At 36.0% G+C, this 24,887-nt stretch overlaps 1 protein-coding gene across 1 annotated transcript; it reads left to right on the top strand.

Annotated features, from left to right (window-relative positions):
* Positions 1-410: 410 nt before the first annotated feature.
* On the top strand, positions 411-22,950 carry LOC124162651 (protein mesh-like). The gene is made up of 7 exons (XM_046539246.1): positions 411-669; positions 5,881-6,122; positions 9,516-9,651; positions 11,300-11,526; positions 14,216-14,353; positions 15,442-15,662; positions 22,750-22,950. Exons 1-6 carry the CDS (start codon positions 564-566, stop codon positions 15,601-15,603), a joined length of 1,011 nt encoding a protein of 336 aa, XP_046395202.1. The 5' UTR covers positions 411-563; the 3' UTR covers positions 15,604-15,662; positions 22,750-22,950.
* Positions 22,951-24,887: the final 1,937 nt, after the last annotated feature.

Below are 24,887 nucleotides of genomic sequence, written 5' to 3'. Positions count from 1 at the left end.
AGAGTTTTGATGTAGATTTACTCCATGTCTGCCAGTAGCCTATGATTTTTTAAGCTTTCAAGCATCATTCAAACGAAATATATAGCGGATTCAATGAAAGATATAGTTTTCTGATGTGCACGAGTTGACAACAAAATATCAGTTTATGCAGTACGCATAGCACCCAATCTCTCATCCCTCCTTTCATTGCCTAATGTAAATTTCTGGCTATTTGCGTGTCGGGTGGTATATTGGTCAAAGTTCCATCTCTGTTTCCTGGAATCTCCGCACTAGGCCTCGACATTGATTTTATCCTCATCTGGGAAAACGTGTTACTCTCGCAATTCCCTTTCTTTGACAGCGGTGTCATATCGTTCATCCTTTTATCTCATATCTCTCTGCTTCTCCTAATCTTATCGATGTTTATGAGAGAGGTGACTCGTCCGTTGATAGGGAAGAGTTGCCGAAATCCTTCGAGTTGAAGTTATCCTGAGGCTTGTTTCAGGTGGTAAAGGCAAAAACTCAGTTACATCTTATCCAGTATTGGTATCCAGTTAATTCAGACTCCAGTGGCGAAGTGAAAAATGTCATTTCGCGTTGGTTTCACGTCTAGTGTCCTCCTGCTCGCATTGCTTGCAGTTGTGACGGCGGAAGTTCAAACTACTTCCTCGCCCAAAGTCGTGGTCAAAGGTAAGGAACCCACTGCCTTAGATGTGTTTTTGTCAGTCAAGAGTTTAAAAATTGATTTTAGTTGGACCATAACTTATTGTCCTCTCCAAGTCTCCAATAATGGATAGAAATTTTCAGCTCTTCGCTACGGTGTGTTGATTAGGTACAATTACAAGATTCGTGTCGTTAAATAGTCCATGCGCATTATTCCGAAGAAATAATCTGGGGTGATTTCAGTTGACGCTATTGAAAATGAGAATTATTTATATGCATTTCACTCTCTATAAAAGAAAAGTATTTCGTTTGCATCACAGTTTCCCATCCCTCTTCCAGGGTATGTGCGCGTTTACTCTGCAGAAACCTCTTAAAAGACGTCCTCAAATTGATTACTAACGTTATTTAAATATATAACCGTTCCTTGATATAATTTTACTATTCTTACAATACAGATCGAATGTCGTAAAAATTGTAGAGGCGATGGGCGTATTTTGATAATGCCAATATTCATCCTGAATTAAGTTTTGTTGTAAGAAGATTGTATCAAAAGCGTTATAATTTGGGGTCATTCAACTTTTCTAGTTCTCCTCCGACTCCCAGTTTGAGTATGTATCCTGTTATTTTTCAAAATTTAAAATATTTTCATGTCTATTGTTTGTCATGGTTTTTTATATTTCATGTTGGCCTTTCTATATTTATACTTTACCATTCTAATTAATGCTGTTCAAGAAGCGATTGTCATGCGAAATTATGATAAATTTTAGTAGAATACCGATTCCAGTAATTCACGTACTTGATCGTGTATACATATTTTTAAATCTTCCCAAGAATACGTGGAACTAACCTAGTAGAAAGGGTTAAAAGAGAATATTTGCCATACCAGTTACGATGTTACCTTTGCGTTAACTAGTTTGAATTTCGTATTTTTTCGCTCTTGTCAAACGAGGCATGGTACTTATGCATCCCTAGTTTTTTGTTTTAAATATGGATATTTACAATTGAAGAAACGCGCAAATGTCAACTGATCATCTCGTATGATAAAGTAAGACTTTTTTATCTCAAAGGCGCTACTTATTTTTACGCGGTGAGTCATTAGCACCCACTATCTACTGCAGCCACTATCTGGCGCAACCAACTCACTGTGTCGTTTTAACCTTTGCTAAATTTATCAAGCTATCTCCTGAAAACATTTATTATTTTGATTGAATTTTTTTGCCTTTTATACTGTCAGTACAGGTAGATATAATTAACCTGTTATTTATTCGATTAAAAAGAAAGAGCTCAAGTTCCTACTACCAAAATTTCACCATTTTATTTTGCATCATTAAGTTTTCTGGTTTTTTGCCGAATCAATATATTTACAAACTCTGCTTAAATCTCAATCCCTTAGGAATAAAACCTAATCTGGCGAAATATTGGTTATAAGGCCACCATACATCGACCAATCTTCTATGTATCAAATAATTTGGGAAAGCAAGTGCATCTTTTTAATTAAATTTATTTTAGTCTTTAAGCCACCTACTTAAATCTTTATACTTTCGCCTCAGTTCATCATAAACTATAACCACCTTCATCTTCCTGTAATCTGTCTCCATTTCTCGGGTTCTCGCCACTTTGCCTTGGTAACTTTTAGTTGACGACACTTTCGCCATAATTCCACTGAGTGTCTTCGATTCTATGACTTCTTTTTCGCTTAACCTTCACCGTTTATGATTATCGAACATGATAACTCCCCTTAACAATTTCAACATGTTCTACCCCCTGTACATCCACACTAGCCCCTAAGTCTATTTACTAATCTCTACTGGCATTTTTCATTCTTCGGCCATCGTGTTAAGATGTTCAACTCCGTAACAGTAATGCAGATCCTTCTATTTTCACCCAAGGTGTCCGTAATATGTATTCTGTGACGTCTTATTCAGCGCTTCCATCATCCAATCAAATTGTTTTCCCAGCCTTGCTATGAAATTATGAAATCGCGTAACGGACTCTGAAACAATGGCGTAACTATGGGGTAATGAGGGGGATAGATCCCCCACAAAGCCTCATAGAAATAAAAAAAATATTTAAAACCATTGTCCAATTTTGACGTATAATAACTGTATCTGCTTTAACTTAAGATCATTTATTAATATCATAGCAGTGAGACTAGTCTATGAATACCGATCGGTGACTAAGGAGTCGGGGACCATGGGCGCGACACTCACCCCAGGTCCCCCCCAAAGCATGTACCGAGGTATGCCACTGATCTAAATGGTAGAATTTTTATACGAGGATTAAAAAGTCGGCTAACAGTATGATAGATGGATAAGTGAGTTTTAGTTTAATAAGAGCCAGCTTGGACCTATTATTTAGATAGTGGCTTATAAGTTACTTTGGCAAACAATTGTGATCTCGTACCAATGTTAGTTTATTGATGTTTATCCTTGTTTTCTGTTATTGTTTTCATCATCATTTTCGCATAAAATCTGCTTCACAAAACCTTCTCTCGCAAATTACCCGATGTTACCCCTTTTCCTCTAATCTTCGCGTCCTCGCTACTCTTCATCACCCATTCTCTTCCTTGTCACCTTCCTTTTGCAATTTATTGGATATTGAATTGGGCATAATATTTTGGGAATCGGAACGCTACTATTTCGGAAACTAAGAAATATTCTGATGTGCAGAATTTGTTTTAGAGTGTCTGGATTTGGCTGTAGTATATTTTAAGTAAACTTTGGTAATGACGCACTTGAGGAAGGGAATGACTAATCACCTTCCCTGATAATTAGTAAGTCTATAAACTGTTGTCAAATTATGTACTTACTCTTAGTCGACTTAAAGCATGGGTGACATATTCACAATATGCATATGTTTTATGCGATGGTATTTCCTTTGGATTCAGTTTCAATATAAAAATACGAATCTTTTCAGTTCAATTTAATTCCACTGGAAATATTTTCAATGAGTTGCCTCGCCCGCAGTGAAAGTTCATAATTTACTTGGTGGTATCTAAAACTCCTAGTCACTTCAATAAGTTTCCTCTTAAACGTGCGAAATTTGAGAACGGCAGGTCACTTCCGCCGAGGAATTTATGCGTCCTTAGTCCGTCTCACCTCCGTTATCCTACCTGCCTATATATTTAGTGGCTATAGCTAATTATTATCGTCATCTTGAGAAAAGATTTGCCGACATTACGTGAGACGTATGAAATTAAGGAAAGTTTGGGATTATGTGAGTTGGTAGTGGGGAATATCTGGGTAATCGGCTTGGACGTCGTTATTTGATATCGCAATTACGGAAGATACCCTTAGGTTAACGTGACGAAGATGAGTTTCTGAGGCTAGAATGGAGGCTTTCAATTACTTGCACTCGTGTTTAAAATGATACGTTGGTTTCAGGTTCAATTAGCATTGGCGGATTTAGGAGGGACAAAGAGGAACGTACCCCCCGCTTAGTAAATAGACAAGGTTTTTAAAACGGTCCCGTTATCATTGCGTTTTTTTGTTTTGTTTAATCAGTAAAAGAGTTAAATGTAGAGGGTTCTTGAAAATCTTTCCTTTCGCTCGTAAATTCAGGTATCAAAAGTTATATCCCTAGTAAAATAAAAAAGAAGGTAGCGAGCCGAAATGGTAAGACGCGAAAGTCAGAAAATCATGAAGGCGGCATATGCAAACATTTCATGCAAAGACGAAAATAATCCGCTATTGATCGCGAGTTAATAAAAAAACTAATATATACTGTCTAAAGGAAACATAACAGAAAGCTGTTAGCATCATATGCGTAACTTATTAATATTTTAATATTAATAATTGTAATAACAAAATAAAAATTATATTTCGTACAGTATTTGTTGTATCTTGCTCTTAATTCCAATGGCTTCATGACAAAATTAACATTGCCCGAATGCACTTTCCTTAATTTTTTACCAGTGAAATATTACTCTGTGTTTTAATTATTTCAGCAAATATGGAATAAGCAAATCGAGAATTTTTTTGCTATGAATGTATGTATTTGAAATTTGGAGTCACTAACATTAATGAAAGTGATGTTTGACTATTATATTTTTTTATACGGTGCCGGAACGGCCTTCCGGGGCGTTCCGGCACGATGACTCCACGGCTTAATTCCAAATATGAGACGACCATTTACTTGTCAGATCATTGCCCCCCACAGAAAAAATCCTGGATCCGCCCTTGGAAATTAGTGTAGTTTCATGAATACCTAACTGTAAATTTTATGCAGCGTCGCCCCTGGATCAAATGCAACCGCCCATGCACATAAGCATTGACCCTTAACGGTAGCCCAGGGGTTTGCTCCCGTACGTAATTGCCGGTCAGAAATCTGAATCTTAACATTTTTTTGTGCTTTTATGTCACTAGGATTTCTTCGTAATATTGTGAAAAGGAATTTGAGCAGAATAGATTTGTCAAACCTCATGTTAGCGTTAACATTGCTATCAAAATGATTCAATGGTCCCAGGTTAATTCAATCGTTTCAACAACTTTCAAACACCATAAAATAATCTTATTTTGGATTAACTCCGTATTTGTGTAAATTTTTTAAACATGCTAGGTCTTCTGCCCTCCAATTTATTCTTCCTATGCAGCTCCCATTAAATATTGTTTTTTACCCTAAATTCTTTGAGGTTAAAAGGCCATTGATAAGTTTTTCCTTTATTAATACTCATGCTTCACATTGGATATGTAATTTATTTTCTAGGTGGAAGTGCTCAAATTGATTATTTTCATGGAGCTAATGGTTTAGAAAGTATAAATAATATCTGATTTCTAGTTATTTTTATTGTTATATTCGTGTTTAGTGTTAATATCTTATTTTTTATGGCATAAAATATCTTAAACATTGAACTAGAATTTTTTGAATGTTTGTGTCTGAATGGAGAACTGTTGAGGTTGATCGAGTACTTAAAAAAAAAAACTTATTACAAGGTGTAATGAAAATTTTAATTCGCAGTATCACTATATTATCCTTCGCTTATTGTAAAACAAATTTTAAAAATAACTTGAAGGGACTTTTCGAATTGGAATTAAATAATGAAATATTATAAATGTTGTGGTTCAATTTTTTCTCAATTGATTGATATTTAAATCTTTTTAATCTCCTTGACTCATTTACTCATTATTTTCTTCATGATGAATTTTGCCTGCTTAAGATAACACAGTATATTTTGATAAATGTGAATTTAATGAAATTATTATTAGAATGTTTGTTTAATTTGATTTCTTTTTTTTTTAGATTATTCACACAGTAGAATAGCCCCTCCAAGCCATGGCTCTACCAGTTTGAAAGGTGCTTATGAACTAAGTAAAGAGAGGCTGGATGATATATGCAATGATTTGATGTACTGGTACTTTGATGAAGGAGGAGACGGTAACAATGGAGATTATCAGACCAGCATTCACAGCACAAGTCCTCAGAGCCATAAAAATTTAACCTTTGAACTCCCCTTCTTTGGTGTCAAATATAACTATACAAGGGTAAGTTATTATCATGTATTATTATATTAAGTTTATTTTTAATACCTATAACATTCAGCTAGCCTTTCCATCTAATATTTGATGATTTTGTGGTAATGTGACAAAATTCTCGGCATTTTTAAGTGTGTATGTGACAATGAGTAAGCTTATTCCTCTTAAATGCTACGCACAAGTCTGTTTCATTACTGTTTGAGCTTCATTTTCTTTCCCTCTACTTAGAATCATTGTCATAGGCACTATAGTATTTTAATTATATTATTTTTTGTTGTTTTTGGAATATGCACTGTATAATCACTACATCAGAGTAATATTTCTCTTAGATTTTACAGTAGATTCACATGAATTGGGGGACTTATTGGGCATGATGCAATTTTTCCCAATTGAGGGGATGCCTCAATTATGCAAAGTATCTCTTACATGCACATAAACAAATGTTGAAATGAGAGAAAGAAGAATAAATTACTAATTAATTAAACTTTAAAAAAATTATTAATTGATTAAACAAATCAGCAAGAATAGATTATTTATAAAAATTTCAAGAATTCCGTCAGTCCTAGTTGAAAATATGTTTCAAAACCTCAGGAAATGATGCATGAATGCTTTTTACTAAGTCCTAAGGCTATTTGTTATGAATAAGCGATCCCTAAATGTTGCATTTACTTATAAACACATGAGTATTTCCTGTTCAAATCATAACTCCTCATCCAAGGGATTTGTTTAATGTACTCTGCTACATTCTCTTCATCCTCATCGCTTGAACTAAGTCAGCAAAGATGTCCTATGATGACATTTGGTAACCTTTGTTGCCTTCTTGCATGAAGAAGAGTCATAACACCTCAATGAACTTCCTTGCATCCTGAGATCTCCCTCTGCTAAATTAAGGTACAAATTCATCTTCATCACGAGCCTCACTCTCAGCTTCACCTCGTTGCCTTCATTATTTAGCTTCAACAATGTCATCTTCACAGTTTTTGTATGCTCCATAGTAGTCCAAATTGTGGTTCATATTAATGAACTCTTATTGGTTTATTACCTGTTGCAGTTTTGAGTTGAATTCACTTCTGCTTCTTCTGGAACTTTTGTGTTGGAATGTTTGAAAGTCCAATGAACAAACAATTTTGAATTGTTTGACAAGTGTATTCTCTCCAGGTTTCAGTCAGGAACATTATCACCTGCAGAATCACCTTTAAACATACTTTGTTTGTGATGTGTGACAATATCAGAAGGTTACCATCTACAGATTCTAGAATATAATCTACTAATTTCCCATGCTACATAATGTGTTTTCTAATTTTTGATGATTGACATGTCCCTCGGTTGCACCAAAGATGTTGTTTTTGGAGGAAGGAATTCCAACTGAATATTTTTAACTCACTTGAGCAATGAAGATGTGCCATGCAATCATCAATTACAAGAAGAACATTTCTTGATTTTTGTAGTAATTTCTTATCCCAACTGGTCAGCAAATGTGGAAAGAAGCTTGTGGTCATCCAGAAATTGTTAATGGTGTGTTACTTCACTGGTAAATTGCTTATTCTTAAACCTTTTAAGTGTTGAGGCTTAGCACTTTTCCCAATAAACTGAATAGTTTTTTTTATCATTGCCCAAAACGTTTGAACAGCACAAAAGAGTGATGCGATCCATCATTTTTGGAGCCTGTTAGTCCTACATAACTGCAACAAATGGAGGCATTTGGTGTTGCTTGGTAATTTAGTCCAATTTCGTTGGTTTTGCAAGTGTTTTTTTTATCTGTGAGCTTTCTTGAATTTTATTTCATTTCTGGTCATCCATTGCGACAGCCAACCATCTGTTGTCTTAAAATTGTTGTGACCAAGTTTCGAAGCAAGTTACTCCAACTTCTTTTTTAACTTTGGACTGCTGATACAAACCCCTTGTTTGCTGACAATGGAAAGCCATTGATTTAATGTGCCCTTAACATCTAGATCCTTACCTTCCCTAATGGAAATATTCAATTTCGAACATGTCGACTCTAGTTTAATAAATTTTTATGTGGAAAGTGCAAAGTGTTTCACTTCATATCTCATATTCGATTCCGTTCAGTTGAAAAGTGACAAATTTCAATTGAATATGTGTATGAAAATTTGTAACTTTTCAATTGAATGTAATTTAATATTTCCAATAGGGTTGATGTTTGCGTTTTAGGGGAGGTGCTTGCCTTCCATTGCGGCTCCATTCATCTCTCAGTTTATCCTATTTCTGCAATGACCTAGCCATTGTCGATTTTCGGATAGACCTCGTAAGTCAATTGAATTTTGTTCTTGATGTCACAAACCTAAAGCTAAGTTGAGCAAAATTGTTCATCTTGACTAGTCTCGTCAGCTGGACATTGGCCAATAATCCCTAAGAAGTGGCCTACACCCACTCGTAAATCCTCACCACTTCTTTCTCATTATCCCTGGTTCATTCATGTGTGGCCAGTGGGTGGTATGTCTGAGAATAAGGTGAAACTGATGGTTACTGCCCGTGCCTTTCTATCTTCAAAACACTCTAAGCCTATCATCTTGCCCAACTACCGGCTCTGGAGTGCTGCCATCATATAATCAACAATACATTGAATGAGGTCTCATGGTCCACAAACGGAATCCGAGTCCTCTTCTGGATGGTCTAACTAAGAGAGCTCTATGAATAAGGCATAGTTACTCGTGTGAAAAAGAAGACTAAATTAAAGGAGGACAGTATTTTGATGTGAAAAATTTTAAATTTTATCTCTAGTACAGAGTCAATTTTGGTCACTCATGGCCCAAAAAAGTGGCCTGTTGTCCCAGTTAATAAAACTTTGAGATATTCTTGTTTTCTGCTCTTCAAGATCTGCTGCAAATAACTGGTGGCCCCATTAATGGGAATTTGCTGAACTTTTTAACATACAATTATGCTATTTTTAACAATCAATATTTATTATTTTAGTTGTGCTTAAATGAGGTCAGACTTGAAATGAACTTATTATGGTAGGAATTTGGTTGAAAAGAATTGTACGACAGTGACTTTATTCTCAAGAAGTCATTTTTTTCATATCAAAACAACATTTTGGACATTTCTCTTCATTGTGCGTCCTTGTCATGACAATTTATAATCTGAACATTTAGTTAATAAATAGGAAAGTTCCATTTCCTCATGATGTGATTATTTAATGGAAGCTCTTTTTTCATTTCTCTGAATCTGCATCCATTTTCATGCAGATTACTTTTGCAATTAATTAGCATGTTTTGGTTTTATCTGGTTAGCCTAAATTAGCTAGGATCCTTTGAAAAGTATTGAACTAAATTATTGTTTTTCTGCCTTCTATTTAAGGAAAATAATCTTGATTCAATATTGCAATATAGACCATAAGCCTCAGTATCTTGACTGATTGTATGCGTAAAATTAATTTTTCAGGTGAACTTGGGTGGCTTTTTGGAATTCAGTGATCCACCAGAGCACTACACTCATCCTCTAAAGTTCCCCAACCCTGAGTACCCTGAGAAAAACGACCCATCCTTTATTGGGATTTTCTATAGCAAGTGTAGAATTGGTTAGTAAGCTTTATTTTCTCTATTAATAAATTACTTGGGTAACATTGTCAACCAGTTACATCGGGATAAAAGATGTGTACTTGCAAAATTTGTGCTGTCACAATTTTTCTCCATGAAAATTGGTTATGTTTTGATGGCATGTTATTCTTTGGCAGAATTCACGACAAGGGAAATTCAAACTTGTTGCTATTTTTGGGCTACATATCAGAGTCAGAATACCAGCAGCTTGCCAGCCCAATGTGTAAATTATGCTGGATACCTAAATGGTGATGCAGTAGATAATTGATTTATAATAATCTTTATAAAATCTCTTCTCGTTGTCACTGATGTTTTCATGATATTGAGATTTCCACTTACATGTTTCCTCTCTTTTCACTGTTACAGTTCATAGGTGTTTATCTAATCATTCACAAAATTAGGTGGCCCAAAGCTGTATTATCTTTTGGCTTTTCCTAAATCGTTCTTACATCTAACTATTGTATTTTCCCCACCATTACTGTGCGAAAAATCCACAGAGAAAAAATCATTCGCCTTGACCGGGATTCGAACCCGGATCCCTCGATTTTCGGCCGAGTGCTTTAGCCAGTTAAGCTACCGAGGCGTCATTCTTCCCTGTGGAAATTTGTGGACTATACCGTGAAATCCGACCGCGGCCGGAAATCGAGGGATCCAGGTTCGAATCCCGGTCAAGGCGAATGATTTTTTCTCTGTGGATTTTTCGCACAATTGTGCATTGCGGGTGACTCCCGTAAAAGTTATCACCATGGCTAGTCCCGGTATACTTAAACCCACCATTACTGTTGGTTTCCTTTTGTTTCTCATCACTTTGAAGAATATTTTCTTCTTTTCGTTCTTATCAGCCCAACTTGATCAAAAATTTAATTTTTAGTAATTGCCTATAGTAATAGTTTTGCTGATTTTATGCAGTCTTGAGACATCATGTACCTGGAAATTCCACTGATGCATGCTAAATATAACATTTTGATGGTGTAAAGGATATATGTATTTGCATTTTTGTTGATTAAAGCCATCCAATTGCTGGTCAAATGAAAGGATAACTGTTATAATTAGGTACGTGAATAGCTATGAAATGTGGTCTTTTTGCATCTACAGGCTAAATTTTAGTTCACCTAATTTTCACGGTCAAATGTTTTTAAGCGAACTTGGGAATATTTACCTACTCATTGACTTTTGATCGACAAACTCATTATACATAAAAATATGATAAACTACATAATCTTAAGAAGTTCTTCATTCGAGCATTCAGGATTCAAGTCAATTGGAATGGAAATCAAATTACTTTTCAATAGTTTGTCATTATTATCTCTGATTGCTAAGGAGAGGCTCTGTGATTCAGATTTTTTTCTGGGGGGGGGGATCACAAGGATACCTCGTAATACAAAACGAATGCATTGATAATGGTACCGTATTAAAAATCTTCCAAAATTTTTTAAGGGTCTGGGGGGGCACGTTCCCTTCCCCCCCCCGTCGCTATGTGGCAGTGCCCTATGTGGCTGGGTGTAATGCTGCTGGTCAGGATTTTATATCCAATCTGTAGCTCTATTAAACTGACAGGTTCAGTGTTCAGTCCAAGGTACAGTGTTGTATGATATGATTTAGGGAAAAATTTAACAAATATCTTTACAGGAAATGATGGCTCCAGTGTTGACAAGAAAGAACCAGGTGTATACTACCGGGTGGAAAGTAATCTTCAGAATAGGACTGACCAATTTGGTGTGGAGCTACGGGAGAGGGTGAGACAAGACATTCGAGCAGGAAATGAAGGTGCTGAAAATTTTGCTCCAGAACATGTTATTATTGTCACATGGAGAAATGTGTCATTTGCTGGAGGTATTGAGGCAGCACTTAACAAGGTTTGTTGGAAGACTTAGAGTTTTTTCCGGCATTTTTGCATACCCTTGACCCTTCTGAGAGCTCCATCCCCTAGAACCTCTTTGCACCACTTTGCTATCCAGGGTTGAGGGGGTTTCCCATCTTAGGAATTTGAAATGAGGCCGATCTGGTAAATGGGAGATATTTCTCGTGCACTAGCCCATGGGTATCTACCCTCTGGTACCCCATTTTTTGTTATACAGAGACACGCTTCATAATTTCTGTAAATAACAAACAAAAAATTTAACCTTCTCCATCATGCAAACCAAGTATATAGTTTACATATTGAGATGTATGGTTTTCTAATGGATTTGAACAAAATATCAGTACAGGCAACCAGAAAGCCTCCCAAAGCAAATTTCTGGCTACGTGCCTGATACTCTGGGACAAAAAGCTTTTATCTGATTTTTTGGGATTGCTTATTAGTTTTTTATTGTAATATCTTAAAACTGGAAGCAAGCGCTATCAAAAATAGCAAAACTTTCATTTTTAGCTATTTTCTGGGAATGATGTTGAAACCTCTAGATTCAAAAGATTCCCACGTAGTAAATCTGGCAAGGGAGGGGTGGATTCAGGATTTCTTTCTTGGGGGGCACAAGCAAGGCCGTATCCAGGATTTTGTTCTGGGGGGCACAAGGATACCTCCTAATATATATGAAACAAAGGCAATGATAATGTACCGTATTAATAATCTTGCATATTTTTTAAGGGTCTGAGGGGGGGGCAAGGGGGCACGTGCACCCCCCCCCCCCTCCTAGATCTACCTATGTGGCAGGGTACCCACGTGTATTGCTGCTGGTCAGGATTTTATATCAAGTCTGTAGCTCTATTTGAACTGATGAAAAAAATTATCTACAAATATTTTGGTTGAAGTCTTTTGGATTCAAATATGTAGATTGAAATTCAAATTTTTTACTCAGCAGACTTTTGCAGGAGTATTGTAAGAATCTTGGGAAAGCTTGATAAAAAGCTTGTGGTTTTGATGTTAATCTCTTGGAAAAGAATTAGTCTTATGTGTTCTTTTCCTCATTGGTTCATATTACATGACACATGCAGCTTTAACACAAGTGATCCTTTTCATCATCAATGATAAGCAAATGTGAAAGATTTTGCGAAGAAGTCCCAGATGACTTATTTCATCCATACCACGCTTATAACCCTTCTTTACGAAATCAGTTCTTATTTATCAATATTGGCAAGTTTATGATTCATGTGTGTGCTTCTCACATGTGCTTACTTCACCTTTTCCCTAATTGTAGAACATGTACATAAACTGGGTGGAAAGGTGATGGGAAGTTTTACTAATCATCAGGGACTTACAAAAAATATTGGGGGGCCAAACCGGGGATCTTGCCCCGGGAAATTTTATAAGTAGTGAGTTTTAAGTTTTCTAAGCATTTTAGAAGAGTCATATGATCAACATTAGAACCCTGATAACTTGAATCTCGATATCCGGACTCTCCGGGGAAAATAGACAAGCCTGACTTATTTTTTCCTCACACCCATAACGAATTTTTGAGGGGGCTCGGGCCCCCTCAGGCCCCATGGAGTCGGCGCCACTGCTAATCATATTAAGGATTTATCCATTCCCTTACATGAAAGCATTCTTTGATAGGGAATTATTGAATCAAGATTTATGTCTTTTCCTTTATATGATTAGTTGTGAGTTGTAAGAGTGAATGTTGTCTCTTCATTTCATTCAGATACAGTGGTGGATGTATGAGGGGAAGTTTCCGCTTTGTACAAAATTATTTACATGCATAGTTATATTTTCCGATATACATATTTACCTACTTTAACAAATTCAAATACAAAGTAGCTCTAAACTTAGGCCCTATTTTGCATATTTTGGTATGTTACAATTGAGCGGCAGATCCAGAGAGGGAATGACGGGCTATAGTCCCCATCTTGGGTATCCAATTTACACTAGATAGAATGGTAATTTTGTTTGGACTCCCACTAGTGCTAATAGGTTACCCCCCATTTAGCTCCCCCTTGTCCCTATCCTGTATCCACCACTTTTCAGAATACACATCACAAAATTTATTCCAATGCATTTGTATTCAGCCTCTCAAATCTCTGACAGTATTCCAATTGGTGGAATTATTTCTCACGATATGAAACCATCAGACATGGAAAGAATGATCAAGTTCTGGTCACTGTTATTTCTTATTACCTCAAGAAATCTGATGTGACTTCCTCTAGCATCAAAATCTAGTGGAAAAAGAAAAAAATTCTGGATAAATCATCATAGCCTCCTTTAACAATGACAGCTATTTGTATAATAAATGAATAACAATAAAATGAGAATCGTCTGCATTATAATCATTAAAACGTGAACCTTAATTGAATGTTTTAGCTCTTACTCTCATCATATCTTTTCTAGTACCTCTCCAAAATTTAGTTGAAATCTTACTACGCCAGCAATTTTTGGGTCTTTTCTCTTTAATTATTAATTAATTAATTCATGCATGCTATTGCATTGTATGGCCGTTCCTTCAGAAGTGAAAATGGCTACCGTTCAAATAGCCCAATGGCACATCATTATCTGATGATGAATATTTTTTTATTGATGATTTGTACATTATATACACCAGTTTGCTATGGTTTTCCAGATGTGGAATGTTTTTGGTGTATTTTTTTAAATTTTACATCATCACATTTTTCCAGACCAACACATTTCAAGTGGTTCTGGTGACAGATGAAGAGGCTGCTTATGCTATTTTCAACTATGACCTGATAACATGGACTACTCACACTGAGGCTGGTGGTGACACCTCTACTGGATTGGGTGGTTATCCGGCATTTGTAAGTTTTATTTTTTTCGTTTATATTTAGTTCTGATTGCATACTGGTACAGTGAGCCCAAGCAGTTATCAATATTCCTACAACATCCAGACTTCATTGTCGGCATTAACGTATGACATCCATGCAATATCCATTCTAATCCAATTAGCATTATCCGTCAAATATCCAAAGGGCACACCAAACAATGTTGTAGCAATGTCCAATACTGGATATGGAGGTCCATGTTACAACATATCTTGGATATCTTCTCAACACCAAATGAGTAGATAATGGGTGTCCTATCTTTTGTTTTTGGTAATCCCCAGACATATTACAAACAAAACACTTGTTCTCTTCAATTCTATACAAAAAATATGCTACCTATGGTTGCTGTTAGGAATAGCCATATCACGGATATTACAATTTGTATATCTAGGTATCATCGTGGATGCTACAAACAGGATATCTGTGTAAGGTTGTCAAAATATCCATCTTGATATTAGTGATATTTCGATACTCCTTCATTCTGACAAACACTTTGATTTGAGTATTTGAATATGATATTTCTTTTGTATTGTTAATTTTAAAAAAGATGGAGGTAGTAAAATAGAAAGGGAGCATTAAGAAAGTTTGTGTAAATAGTGATTTATTTTATTTCCTATTGAATGCTTAATTTCAATTTTGATTTTCTTCGTTGAATTTAAGCAGCCCATTTTATGAAACAGAAAAATTACCGGATCATTGTATTTTTTGCTTTTCTTCACCAATTCGCCAAAACTTTTCAGCAAAATGAAAGTTAAAGCATAGTCCATTCAGAGGCTCTTACTTTTTTTCAGTTTCCCATGCCCTTAGAAAGAATATCTACCATTGATTTAAATTAGTTTAAGTGACTGTAGTGAAGAATTTCTGGTTCCAATCAATCCACATTTTAGCCTCTCTGAGCTAACAGATTTGAAAGCAGCTGTAGCTAGAAAAATTGTTTTTTTTTTTTTTTATTTGAGGTACATTTTATTGGGGCTTATTTGGATAGCCTATAGGTTTAAGTTTTAAAATTTTCTGTTTTTTTTGTCTAATTATATTTTCTTCTTTCATTGCCATGAAAATTCTAGGTAGGGTTTAATGCTGGGAATGGGAATGGCTCCTTTGAGTATATGCCATATTCTCAGACTCCTAACATATGGAATTTGACCACCAATGGATGTGGTGATGGCTTCTCTGGACGTCACATATTTCGCATTGATGAGAAGATTACGCTTGGAATATGTCCATAGTATGAGTTCTGAGTGGAATGTGACATTACCAAATACGTTCAAGATCTTATGATATTTGGGTGAGACATTTTGAATTCTGATCATTTGTTCTTATCCTAAGTGGTTGTTGTTTTTTGCTGAACTTTCCTAAATGAGTACTCACATAGCTACTATTTTCATTCAACTTGAAAATAACAATTGAAAGTATGCTTGAAATTTTTCATGTCAAATAATATTAATTTTCAAATAGAAAAAAAAAAAATATATATATATTATTTGTATACTTTATATATAATATCCCAGACGGCACAGAACCCTCCGTATCTAATTCGTATGTACATAGTACCCATTGACTAAGGGGATACTATGCCGCTCCGTCGCTTTTCGTCAATGGATAATTTCCATTCGCGGCCTGTCGACGAAGCGCGTACGCAGCATGTGAATGTCCGCTACTAAGCACGTACGATTGGATACGAAGCGCGCAGGAACACGGCACTCAGGCTAATCTCAATCGATTAGGTCGAAATTAGATATATCGTAACTCGCACGATCGAAAAATGTATCGAGCGCAACACAATCGATAGCTACAGACCGTAGCGAGAACCTTGATACGAATCATTATGAATTGTTAGTTCTCAATAGGTAAATAACACCATATCATGGTAATTAGAATTCATGATATAGTATTATTTACCCATTGAGAACTTACAAAACTTATTCGGCCACTTAAATAACTGCGAAAAATGAGAATCTCAAGGCTAATTCACGCATCCCCAGCATCCAGCATTCTTAAGTGGCTCGTACTTACTTGGAAACCTTGAGATGTTAATAAGGGTTAATTCTTATTAATTTTGACACTAAATAAGACATCACATAGCCCACGAGCATTAAAAAGCTTACCCTAAAGCCTGACGAAATAAAATTTTTAAATAAAAATTGCCGATGAAACAGGATTGCTGACACATCTGCTATTAGTATGATCGAATTCATCAAAATGCAAGCAAAAATTAACGTATAGTTCAGTCTCAGCTACTAAAACTTACCCATATCAGGCGCTAAAGTATTTGAAAAATTATTTGGGATGAGTAAAAGTCTCTAGGTCACTGCAGTAAATGTATCAACCTATTAAAAATATGAAAGTCCTGCCAAATCACCAGCATAAACACTTGTAAAATAAAACATGGTATCTCTTAGATCACACCTCCGATTTTATACTTACTTTGCATGAAGTCACCACCACAAGAAATTTTAAAGAGGCAGGAAAGAAAAAACCCACAGAAATACAATACATATATTATGTATTTTCTATTGTCAACCACAATAATATTTCCAATTTTCTCTTATATCCCACATCTAATTCAGCGAAACAATTAATCTTATTCTCTTTCGAATAGAAAATTATTTAAAAGAGGACTGGTCGATACATAAAAACTATCTTCAATACTTTCTCCGATGAACGTCCACTATCACAGCATCAACTTGCACAAATCAAATCCACATCCACAAATATGTCACTTCTGCCACAATGTCTGTATTATGTATTTTCTATTGTCAACCACGATAATATTTCCAATTTTCTCTTCTATCCCACATCTAATTTAGCGAAACAATTAATCTTATTCTCTTTCGAATAGAAAATTATTTAAAAGAGGACTGGTCGATACATAATTAACTATCTTCAATACTATCTCCGATGAACGTCCACTATCACAGCATCAACTTGCACAAATCAAATCCACATCCACAAATATGTCACTTCTGCCACAATGTCTGTCTTCTTGGCGACAGGTAACAGTGAAGCAATGGTACCTTCCTCCAATCTGGGTGCCTTCAATTCAGCAAGAATTTTCTCCTCGTCTTCTCGTCCAAGGCCACAGATTATTTTCTGATATCACAAGGTGCGATGTGAAGCTCACACACCTAAAATTAATAAATAATAAAATACCATGTAACTTATTAGGTCAAATCATTTCCAATTTTTGGTATTTCTGCATGAGAAATCAAATTACTAGGCTCGTAAATATAGTAAATATTTGTAAGCCTGATATTTTTATTGTTTTAAACTATAGCATAAGATAATTTGAAATGATGAAAGCTGACGTGTAATACACCATAGGGCACTGCATAACAGTTGCATATAGCATAACTGCTGAATACAGTTTTATCGATGAGATACAATTTTATCGATGCATATGAATTTGCCAGTCCTCTTGCATCTTTTTTCGTCATTAAAGGAAATAAAGAAACAAAACCTTTTTAGTAGAGCTAAGAAGCAATATTCGATCCTATAAACTTGGCAGCTTATTCCTAGTTTCTCCTTTAACCACACGTTCACCGAATGAATTAATACAAAAAAGACAACTAAAATGCAAGAATTTTCAAAAGAATTGCTGCTACAATATTTTGAATCACCATTTTTAGTACTGAATAGTACTATAGTACTTCAGTACTGAATAGTTCGGGATGTTGATGCATCAACATCCCGAAGCCACTTCTAACTTAAAATTACATCCAAATAATTACAGCGAGAAAGAGTACATGCCTCACAGTTTTTCGTAGGGGTGAAATGTTTTCTTCTTATCGCCCAAATGCACTTCTTCTTCAACTCAGGATCTTTTGGAAAGCTAAAACCTTGAACCATGTCCCGGAGTTTCCATTACGTCATCCCGACAATACACACACGAAAGGCATTTTTAACAAAAATATCTCACAAACACGTTTCTGAAGCCCAGTGAATGATATTAAAGAATAAGGGAAACTTCACTATTACCAGACACTCTATTTTTCACAAACTTAACCACAAAAATCCCTGAAATGTGGTGAGACGTGACGTAAACGATGTGATCTCCAAGGGCTTGTGCCAGCTTGTGAAGGCATGTGATCTTTCTAGGAGGATATGGCACGATGGCACCAGATGGCACCACCCGCGAAGGAAAATAGTCCCAGACCGAATACAGTTTTATCGATGAGATACAATTTTATCGATGCATATGAATTTGCCAGTCCTCTTGCATCTTTTTTCGTCATTAAAGGAAATAAAGAAACAAAACCTTTTTAGTAACTTCCTAAGCGCGATTTTTGTATCTTGATGGTCCACCCTCGTATTCAGGTACGAAAACTTCCTGTGCCGTCTGGGATATGTATTTGTATAATATATATATTTATAATATATATTTGTATACTTTCTTTATGAAATTTCTGTATTTCGCAGAAAAATATTAATGACTCTGGTCATCTGTGAATTTATTTTTATAATATTTCCCTAAGTTTCATGTGTCGCATTTATGAATTTCACTGTTCTGATTACTTGAAAAACTGGAAAATTCCCTGGTATTTTAGTCTGTTGTATTAAGGATTACCATTGGTTTGAATTTATGAATTCAGTATCACACAATACAGTCATGTGGCCAGAAATGTTCTTCCAAGGGCCTAGAATGGTTTGTGGGTTGCCCATAAGCATATATCAATGTTAATATCTATACATTGGAAAAACCATACATTTCATTGAATATATTTCATTTGCATTGTGCTGGCAGTTAAATTCATTGTTGTTTATTGACAGATATTATGAATTGTAACTAAATATCAATGGATAAGTTCTAACAACAGGTATCTCAAAATTTGGCCAGTCTGAGTTTAAACTGCTAATACTGTTAATAAAAAATAAAATTCAAGCAAAAAACAAGTCTTTGTTTGCAAATGTATGCTTGTTTTTCAGTTTTATGTATTTTTAGTTTTTCATTTTAATTAAAATTATATCATATAAAAAATAAATCTGTTCTTTTTTCTCCTCAAAAGTTGCTATTTTTGAGATACGTGTTGTAAGAACTTAGCCATCGATATGTATATCAAAAAATGGAGTGTCATTGGGTATGTGCCCCTGGGCCAGTGCTTTTTTTGCTTAATTTGTGTTTAGCACTGTTCCTTATGCATGTTTATATATGATTTGAGCATTATTTTTTACTGATTTTTTCAAAAATTGGCACCACGTCAATTGATCTGCTCCGTACATATTTCAATATGTAGAATCAACAGGCTTTCAAACTGGGCGTGTTGCCTATATTTCAGGATAATTGCAAATGTTCACGAAGTTTGCGGTAAAGTTATTTGTGTTGCTTTGTCGCTGGGTTTTTCTCATTGGTGTCGGGGAATATCATGAGTAAAAGAAAAGAAATTGACCATGCTATAGGGCCGCACTGCTCTGAGTTATGAAATCAACATACGACAATGCAACCCAGATCAAATGAAACGAAGTTTTTCGGCAAGCATAACTTATGCTGGACTAACGATAAAATGTGGTTGCTTTATGTATGAGAATTAGGTTGTGTAGGTTGATTTCTACCGCTGTTACCTTTACAAGTACTTAAAACTTTTCCGCAAAATTTAATCAGAGGATTTGGAATAAGGCGAAGGAAACAAATTAAATACGAGCTTCAATTTTATGTACTGGCGGAATGAAAGCCTTCCTCTCCTAGCCACCATGAATTCAACTATACACAGATTCTGCCGAATGTAATGCTATTTTTCAATGGTATGGTGAAACCTTCTTTCTTTTTTTCCACTTCATGTTCCTTCGCTCACGATGAGGTCGAGTGACCTATTTCATTGTTTCACCCCCCGCCTTTCTGTTTCTAAATGTTCTTTTCTATTCAGACTTCCTTCTTCCATTAACTCCTATGCCAAATGTGTTCCAAATTTTGATCCTTTTCTTCATCCCTCACCCAACTAGCACCATCACTATCGTAATTTTCCCCCTATTCCTCGCACCACTCGATGACTATTCTTTATTTATTTGTAAATACTGTTGAATATTTTTTGTTATTGTTGGTTACGTTGCTTAATATTATGAAATTGTTTCTCCAGTCCTCTGTAATTGGCCTTGTGCTGTTTTTGGATTACATAAATAAATAAGTGCTACACAATAGGCCTAATCTTGAAAATGGGGTCCTTAGATGTTCCATCTACCAGATTTCTGGCGAAATGCAGAAAATGTCTCACCATTCTCTTGTATCATGTCCCATATCACGGGACATGATACAAGAGAAATAAGGATGCCCAAATTTAGCATCAGTACTCCAGTAGTCGACTAGCTATTGTGGAGAAATAATCCCCATGCGGAATATAAGTCTCAGGAAAACTTTGAACTCCTCTGCTGATATGGTTTTTCCAGTCCATCATACGAGCTCTTTTGGAGACATCTCTAAGAAATAGTTCCTCCAAAAATATGTTTGTTTCCTTGACAACTGACTGAAAAAACCTACCCGTAAATAGGAGATCAAAATAACCTTGCAGGCTGTCCTCCACCCAAAAGAGATATTTGGAGGGTCCACCAGATTATCAACCCACACAATACTGCTTGGTTGAGAGGGTGTTGAAGGGCAAGGTTCGGGGTATTGCAAGGGAGAAGGAGAGGGAGTTGGGATGGGAGACGGAGGGGAGGAAGAAGCAAAGATAGAGGTTGTAGTTAGGGGTGCAATACTGGAACCACTGGCTCCAGAAAAAGGGCCCGAAGACAGATATGCAACAAGTATTGTACCCATCCTAGATGGGTCCCTTACGTTTTCCCTCATGCTCAGAACTGCTCTCCACATCCGTTTTTCCCTATTCACCAAATTGAGGAAAGGAAAAAATGTCCTCAGTGTCTATATCTGTCACCATATAGGTCTGCTTTTCTAAAGGAAACCGCTCTGAAAAGTAAAGAATGTTACTGCAGTGTAGAGAGAGAGAAAGAGGATATATTTTTTAGAAGAAAAAAGGTTGAGAGGCTAAAAAAATTTTGTGTATTAAAAATTCCTAGAATTCCAAGAATCCTTAAATGATTTACACCCCTAGTATTAAATCGGAGAATATTACAACTATATTTCAACAATAGTTAGCTATACATATCGACAAAGCATAGCAGTGGTACTATTAAATACCATTAAAAATAATGACATACATACTCATATGTGGAGTGCCAAATATGGACGAAAAATAGAGGGAGGTTTGGAGGCCATAACTTCCGTTCAGACCCTGTTATTTACAATCGGCACCCACCATATGAAAGAAGGCCTGCTGAAGGCCATACACATGATTGGAAGACTTGGAAGTAGAAATTAGTTATGTACGGAGGCGGAAAAGTTGGATCCGAGACCAATCGGCTAAGCATGTCCATTGACGTGATCCGTATCCCAGCTTGGACGGGACCACGTCAATTGACGTGCTCTGCACTGACAGTGTTAACTGACCAGTAGATTGGGACCCTGGGACCATAGACTTTTGGTCTGTTGACGGTTTTGTCACCTTTAGAGTGCGAGAATGAAACACCATCGTTAATGGCCAGGAATTGTTAGCATTTTAGTAGCCGAGTGTTGGGCAAGCAGAGAGATATGAGGCATACAAAGAAGAAGCCAAAAGGTATTTTCCATTCCAAATCAAATATAATATCAATGAGAGTACTATGGCATGGTTTGCCATGGAAATTGAAATAATATCCCCTATTTAAATTGGTCAATGTGAGATCAATTGATTTATATCAAAATAAGCACCTGCCCACAATATAGACATGTGAAGTCAATTACTAATCACACATTTTACAAATGGTTAGGGTAATTCTTTCAGTGAAAAGTGTTTTTGTTCTTCCCGTTACACTTCTTTAGGCTTTAACGCTCCCTGCTGGTATTTTGTGGTTAACCTATTTTATATGGAGGCTGTCATGAAACTGCAATTTCACCATTAGCTTTGTGCCACAGCAATGTGACAGTTTTCATTGTAGTAGCCCTTGGATCTTTTATTTGTTCACTCTTTTGTTGGATGAAGATCAGGATGAGATATGCACTTCCTTTATCTAATTTACAAAGGCAGCAAAGTGAACAATTGTTTTTAATGTTATGATACGAATAGAATGAATTGTTAAAAGTGGGGTATTCAAGACTGTATCGTAGACTTTTACTTGTTAAGTAAAACGTATGTTCATATTTATTCAGCCAGTTTTCTTAATCTTTCAATTATGTTGTCTCTTGTGTGAGATGAATAAATATTTTGTGATATCGAAGATAAATGTATTTGTGATATTGTTGTTTAATAGTTATCATGATTGACTTACTATTTTCATGCTGTAAACTTGTTTGTGTTTGGTCCCTAAAAATACAAGTATCATTATTGAATTTCCTCTTTATCTTTTTTCAGGAATCGGCACAATAGATACATTTGTATTATTAAGAGTGGAATCTTTGTAAAGTTGGCAAAAAAATTAGCCTTCTTGCTAAAATAAATCTAAAAAATTTAAAAAGGATATCTAATGATGAACCATGAAGATATAATACTTGTCAAAAATTTGCTATCATTGCATATTTTATGTATTTAAAAATAAAAGTGTACAGAAAACAGCCATTTTTGGTGAGGTAATTATTTTGCCTTGCTTATGGAATTGTAATGGTGGCCCAGTGTCTTATTCTTTTGGTAAGGATTGAAACCATGTAGCTTTTAGGGAAATGTGAGTGGTTTTGATACTTCAGTTGAGCACTCAGCTTAAAAAATGTGAAGTGAAACTAAGATAGTGCTTATGAATCATTAAATCATCATTTTACCGCAACTTTTTTTCATCATAAATATAAGAAAGTGAACATTCACTCCAAATTCGTTCATATCCTTGTTTATTATTATAGGTATGCTAGCCAAAAAACTCACCATTTTGAGCCATTAATCTTCTTAATAAAATTCTGCAATTTATTAATATCGCAACTGACTTCTTCTCTGTACCTTGACTCCTGCGATTAATTGATCTCCTATTTCCTTATATGCTTTCTTCATCTATATAATGAAGAGTGCTGGTGATGGTTTACATCCATGTAGCACCCTTTTTTAATTTTGAAATTCACATTTCTTCCTGCTTGGATTCATATTGTGTCCACCTCAGCCCAGTGGAGGTAGTAGATGGTTCTTTTGTCATTGTAGTTGAAGCCAATTTTATCCTTGCTGCTGAACATCTTGTTTCATTCTACGTTGCAAAATGCGTTCTCCAAGTCCGTAGAGGCTTTACACAGACGTTTTTCTCGTGAAAATTTCTGCCTGTTATTCCAGGCACAGTACCGGCTGAAACAGATATCTTTTCATGTAATTACAATTGGCAGTCCATCAATCCGTTGCCAAATCAATATCGAAATAGAAAAACAATGAAGACTAGCCGTTTATAATTTTGCTTTTTTCATATGAGTTTATAGTAGTAGTAGTAGAGATGCGTTTTTAGGGGTGCGTCGACAGCAAGGTCATTTGCACCGCTCATAGTTCCTTTACCTTAAGGAAGCTTATTGAGTTCTATTAAGCGCTTTCAACAAAAAGGGGCATCCCATTGTTTGAAGTCACAAGAGTTTAATTATGCCTGTGTTGATGATATATTGCATTACATTATTAATATTATCCAGATTATTACCCAGAACGGTTCGTATATCTTGGTTTCCAACTGGTTCCCTACGTTCATGAGAGTATTTTGTACATTCCTCCAGAACGTGTCTCACAGTAAGGAGGCAATCACAGCGGGGAGGTTGTTTCTCTTCGGTGAAGAGGTATGACCAATTCTAAGCCTAATGAGGGCGACCTCTTCCCTACGACTATTCCTGGCTGAGGTGGACCAAGCGGTCGTCTCTACTTTGATATTTCTTAGTTTATTGCCAGCGATATTATTCCACACCTCTTGCCATTGCTCCATGCACATTCTCTTCAGTGCGGCTCTTAGATCGTCGGAGGAGATCCTATCAAAATCGATGTTGGTTTTACAAAGTGCCTTCTTCGCTGCTGCATCCACCATCTCATTGCCTCGAATTCCGACATGCCCCAGGATCCACATGAAAGAAATTGTAATGCCCTTCCTGCTCAAAGAGTAAAGGGTATCATGTATGGACTGCACCAAGGGATGAGAGGGGTAGTAATCTGAAATGGCACGGAGTGCACTTAAGGAGTCTGAGCAGATTAGATAGGACTTGTGTAAAGATATATTTTCCAGAGCATATTTTATGGCAAGAAGTTCTTATACTGCAGAGCGGGTTGAGTTTAGCTTGGATCGTGCCGCCATAATAAGGAATGACTGCGCAGGCACAAGCTGAATGTGTTTATAAACGAGATAGGTAAGCCGAAACCTGAAATAATATTGGTGGGATTTTATGGAGGGGGTACATTGCGGGGGTTTCATTTGAAGTTGAAGACTTTTAAGACTGCATCTTTCACATATTTCGGGGAGGCATTGAACCCTCAGTCCCTCCGAACGAGCTCGCTGCGGCTTTGCGAGATAAATTTCTAAAGTGAAGTCGTCGCGGAGGCTGTACCATGGC

This window comes from Ischnura elegans, chromosome 7 (assembly GCF_921293095.1).
Source record: "Ischnura elegans chromosome 7, ioIscEleg1.1, whole genome shotgun sequence".
Taxonomy (NCBI): Eukaryota; Metazoa; Arthropoda; class Insecta; order Odonata; family Coenagrionidae; genus Ischnura; species Ischnura elegans.
Note: the sequence above shows the minus strand (reverse complement) of the source record. Positions and strands in the feature narration are given on the sequence as shown.

Excerpts from the sequence above, each read along its gene's own strand:
- LOC124162651 (XM_046539246.1), top strand. The coding sequence starts at position 564 with ATGTCATTTCGCGTTGGTTTCACGTCTAGTGTCCTCCTGCTCGCATTG. Across the intron at positions 6,123-9,515 it reads TCAAATATAACTATACAAGG|GTGAACTTGGGTGGCTTTTT; the intron begins GTAAGTTATTAT and ends TTAATTTTTCAG. Across the intron at positions 11,527-14,215 it reads TTGAGGCAGCACTTAACAAG|ACCAACACATTTCAAGTGGT; the intron begins GTTTGTTGGAAG and ends ACATTTTTCCAG.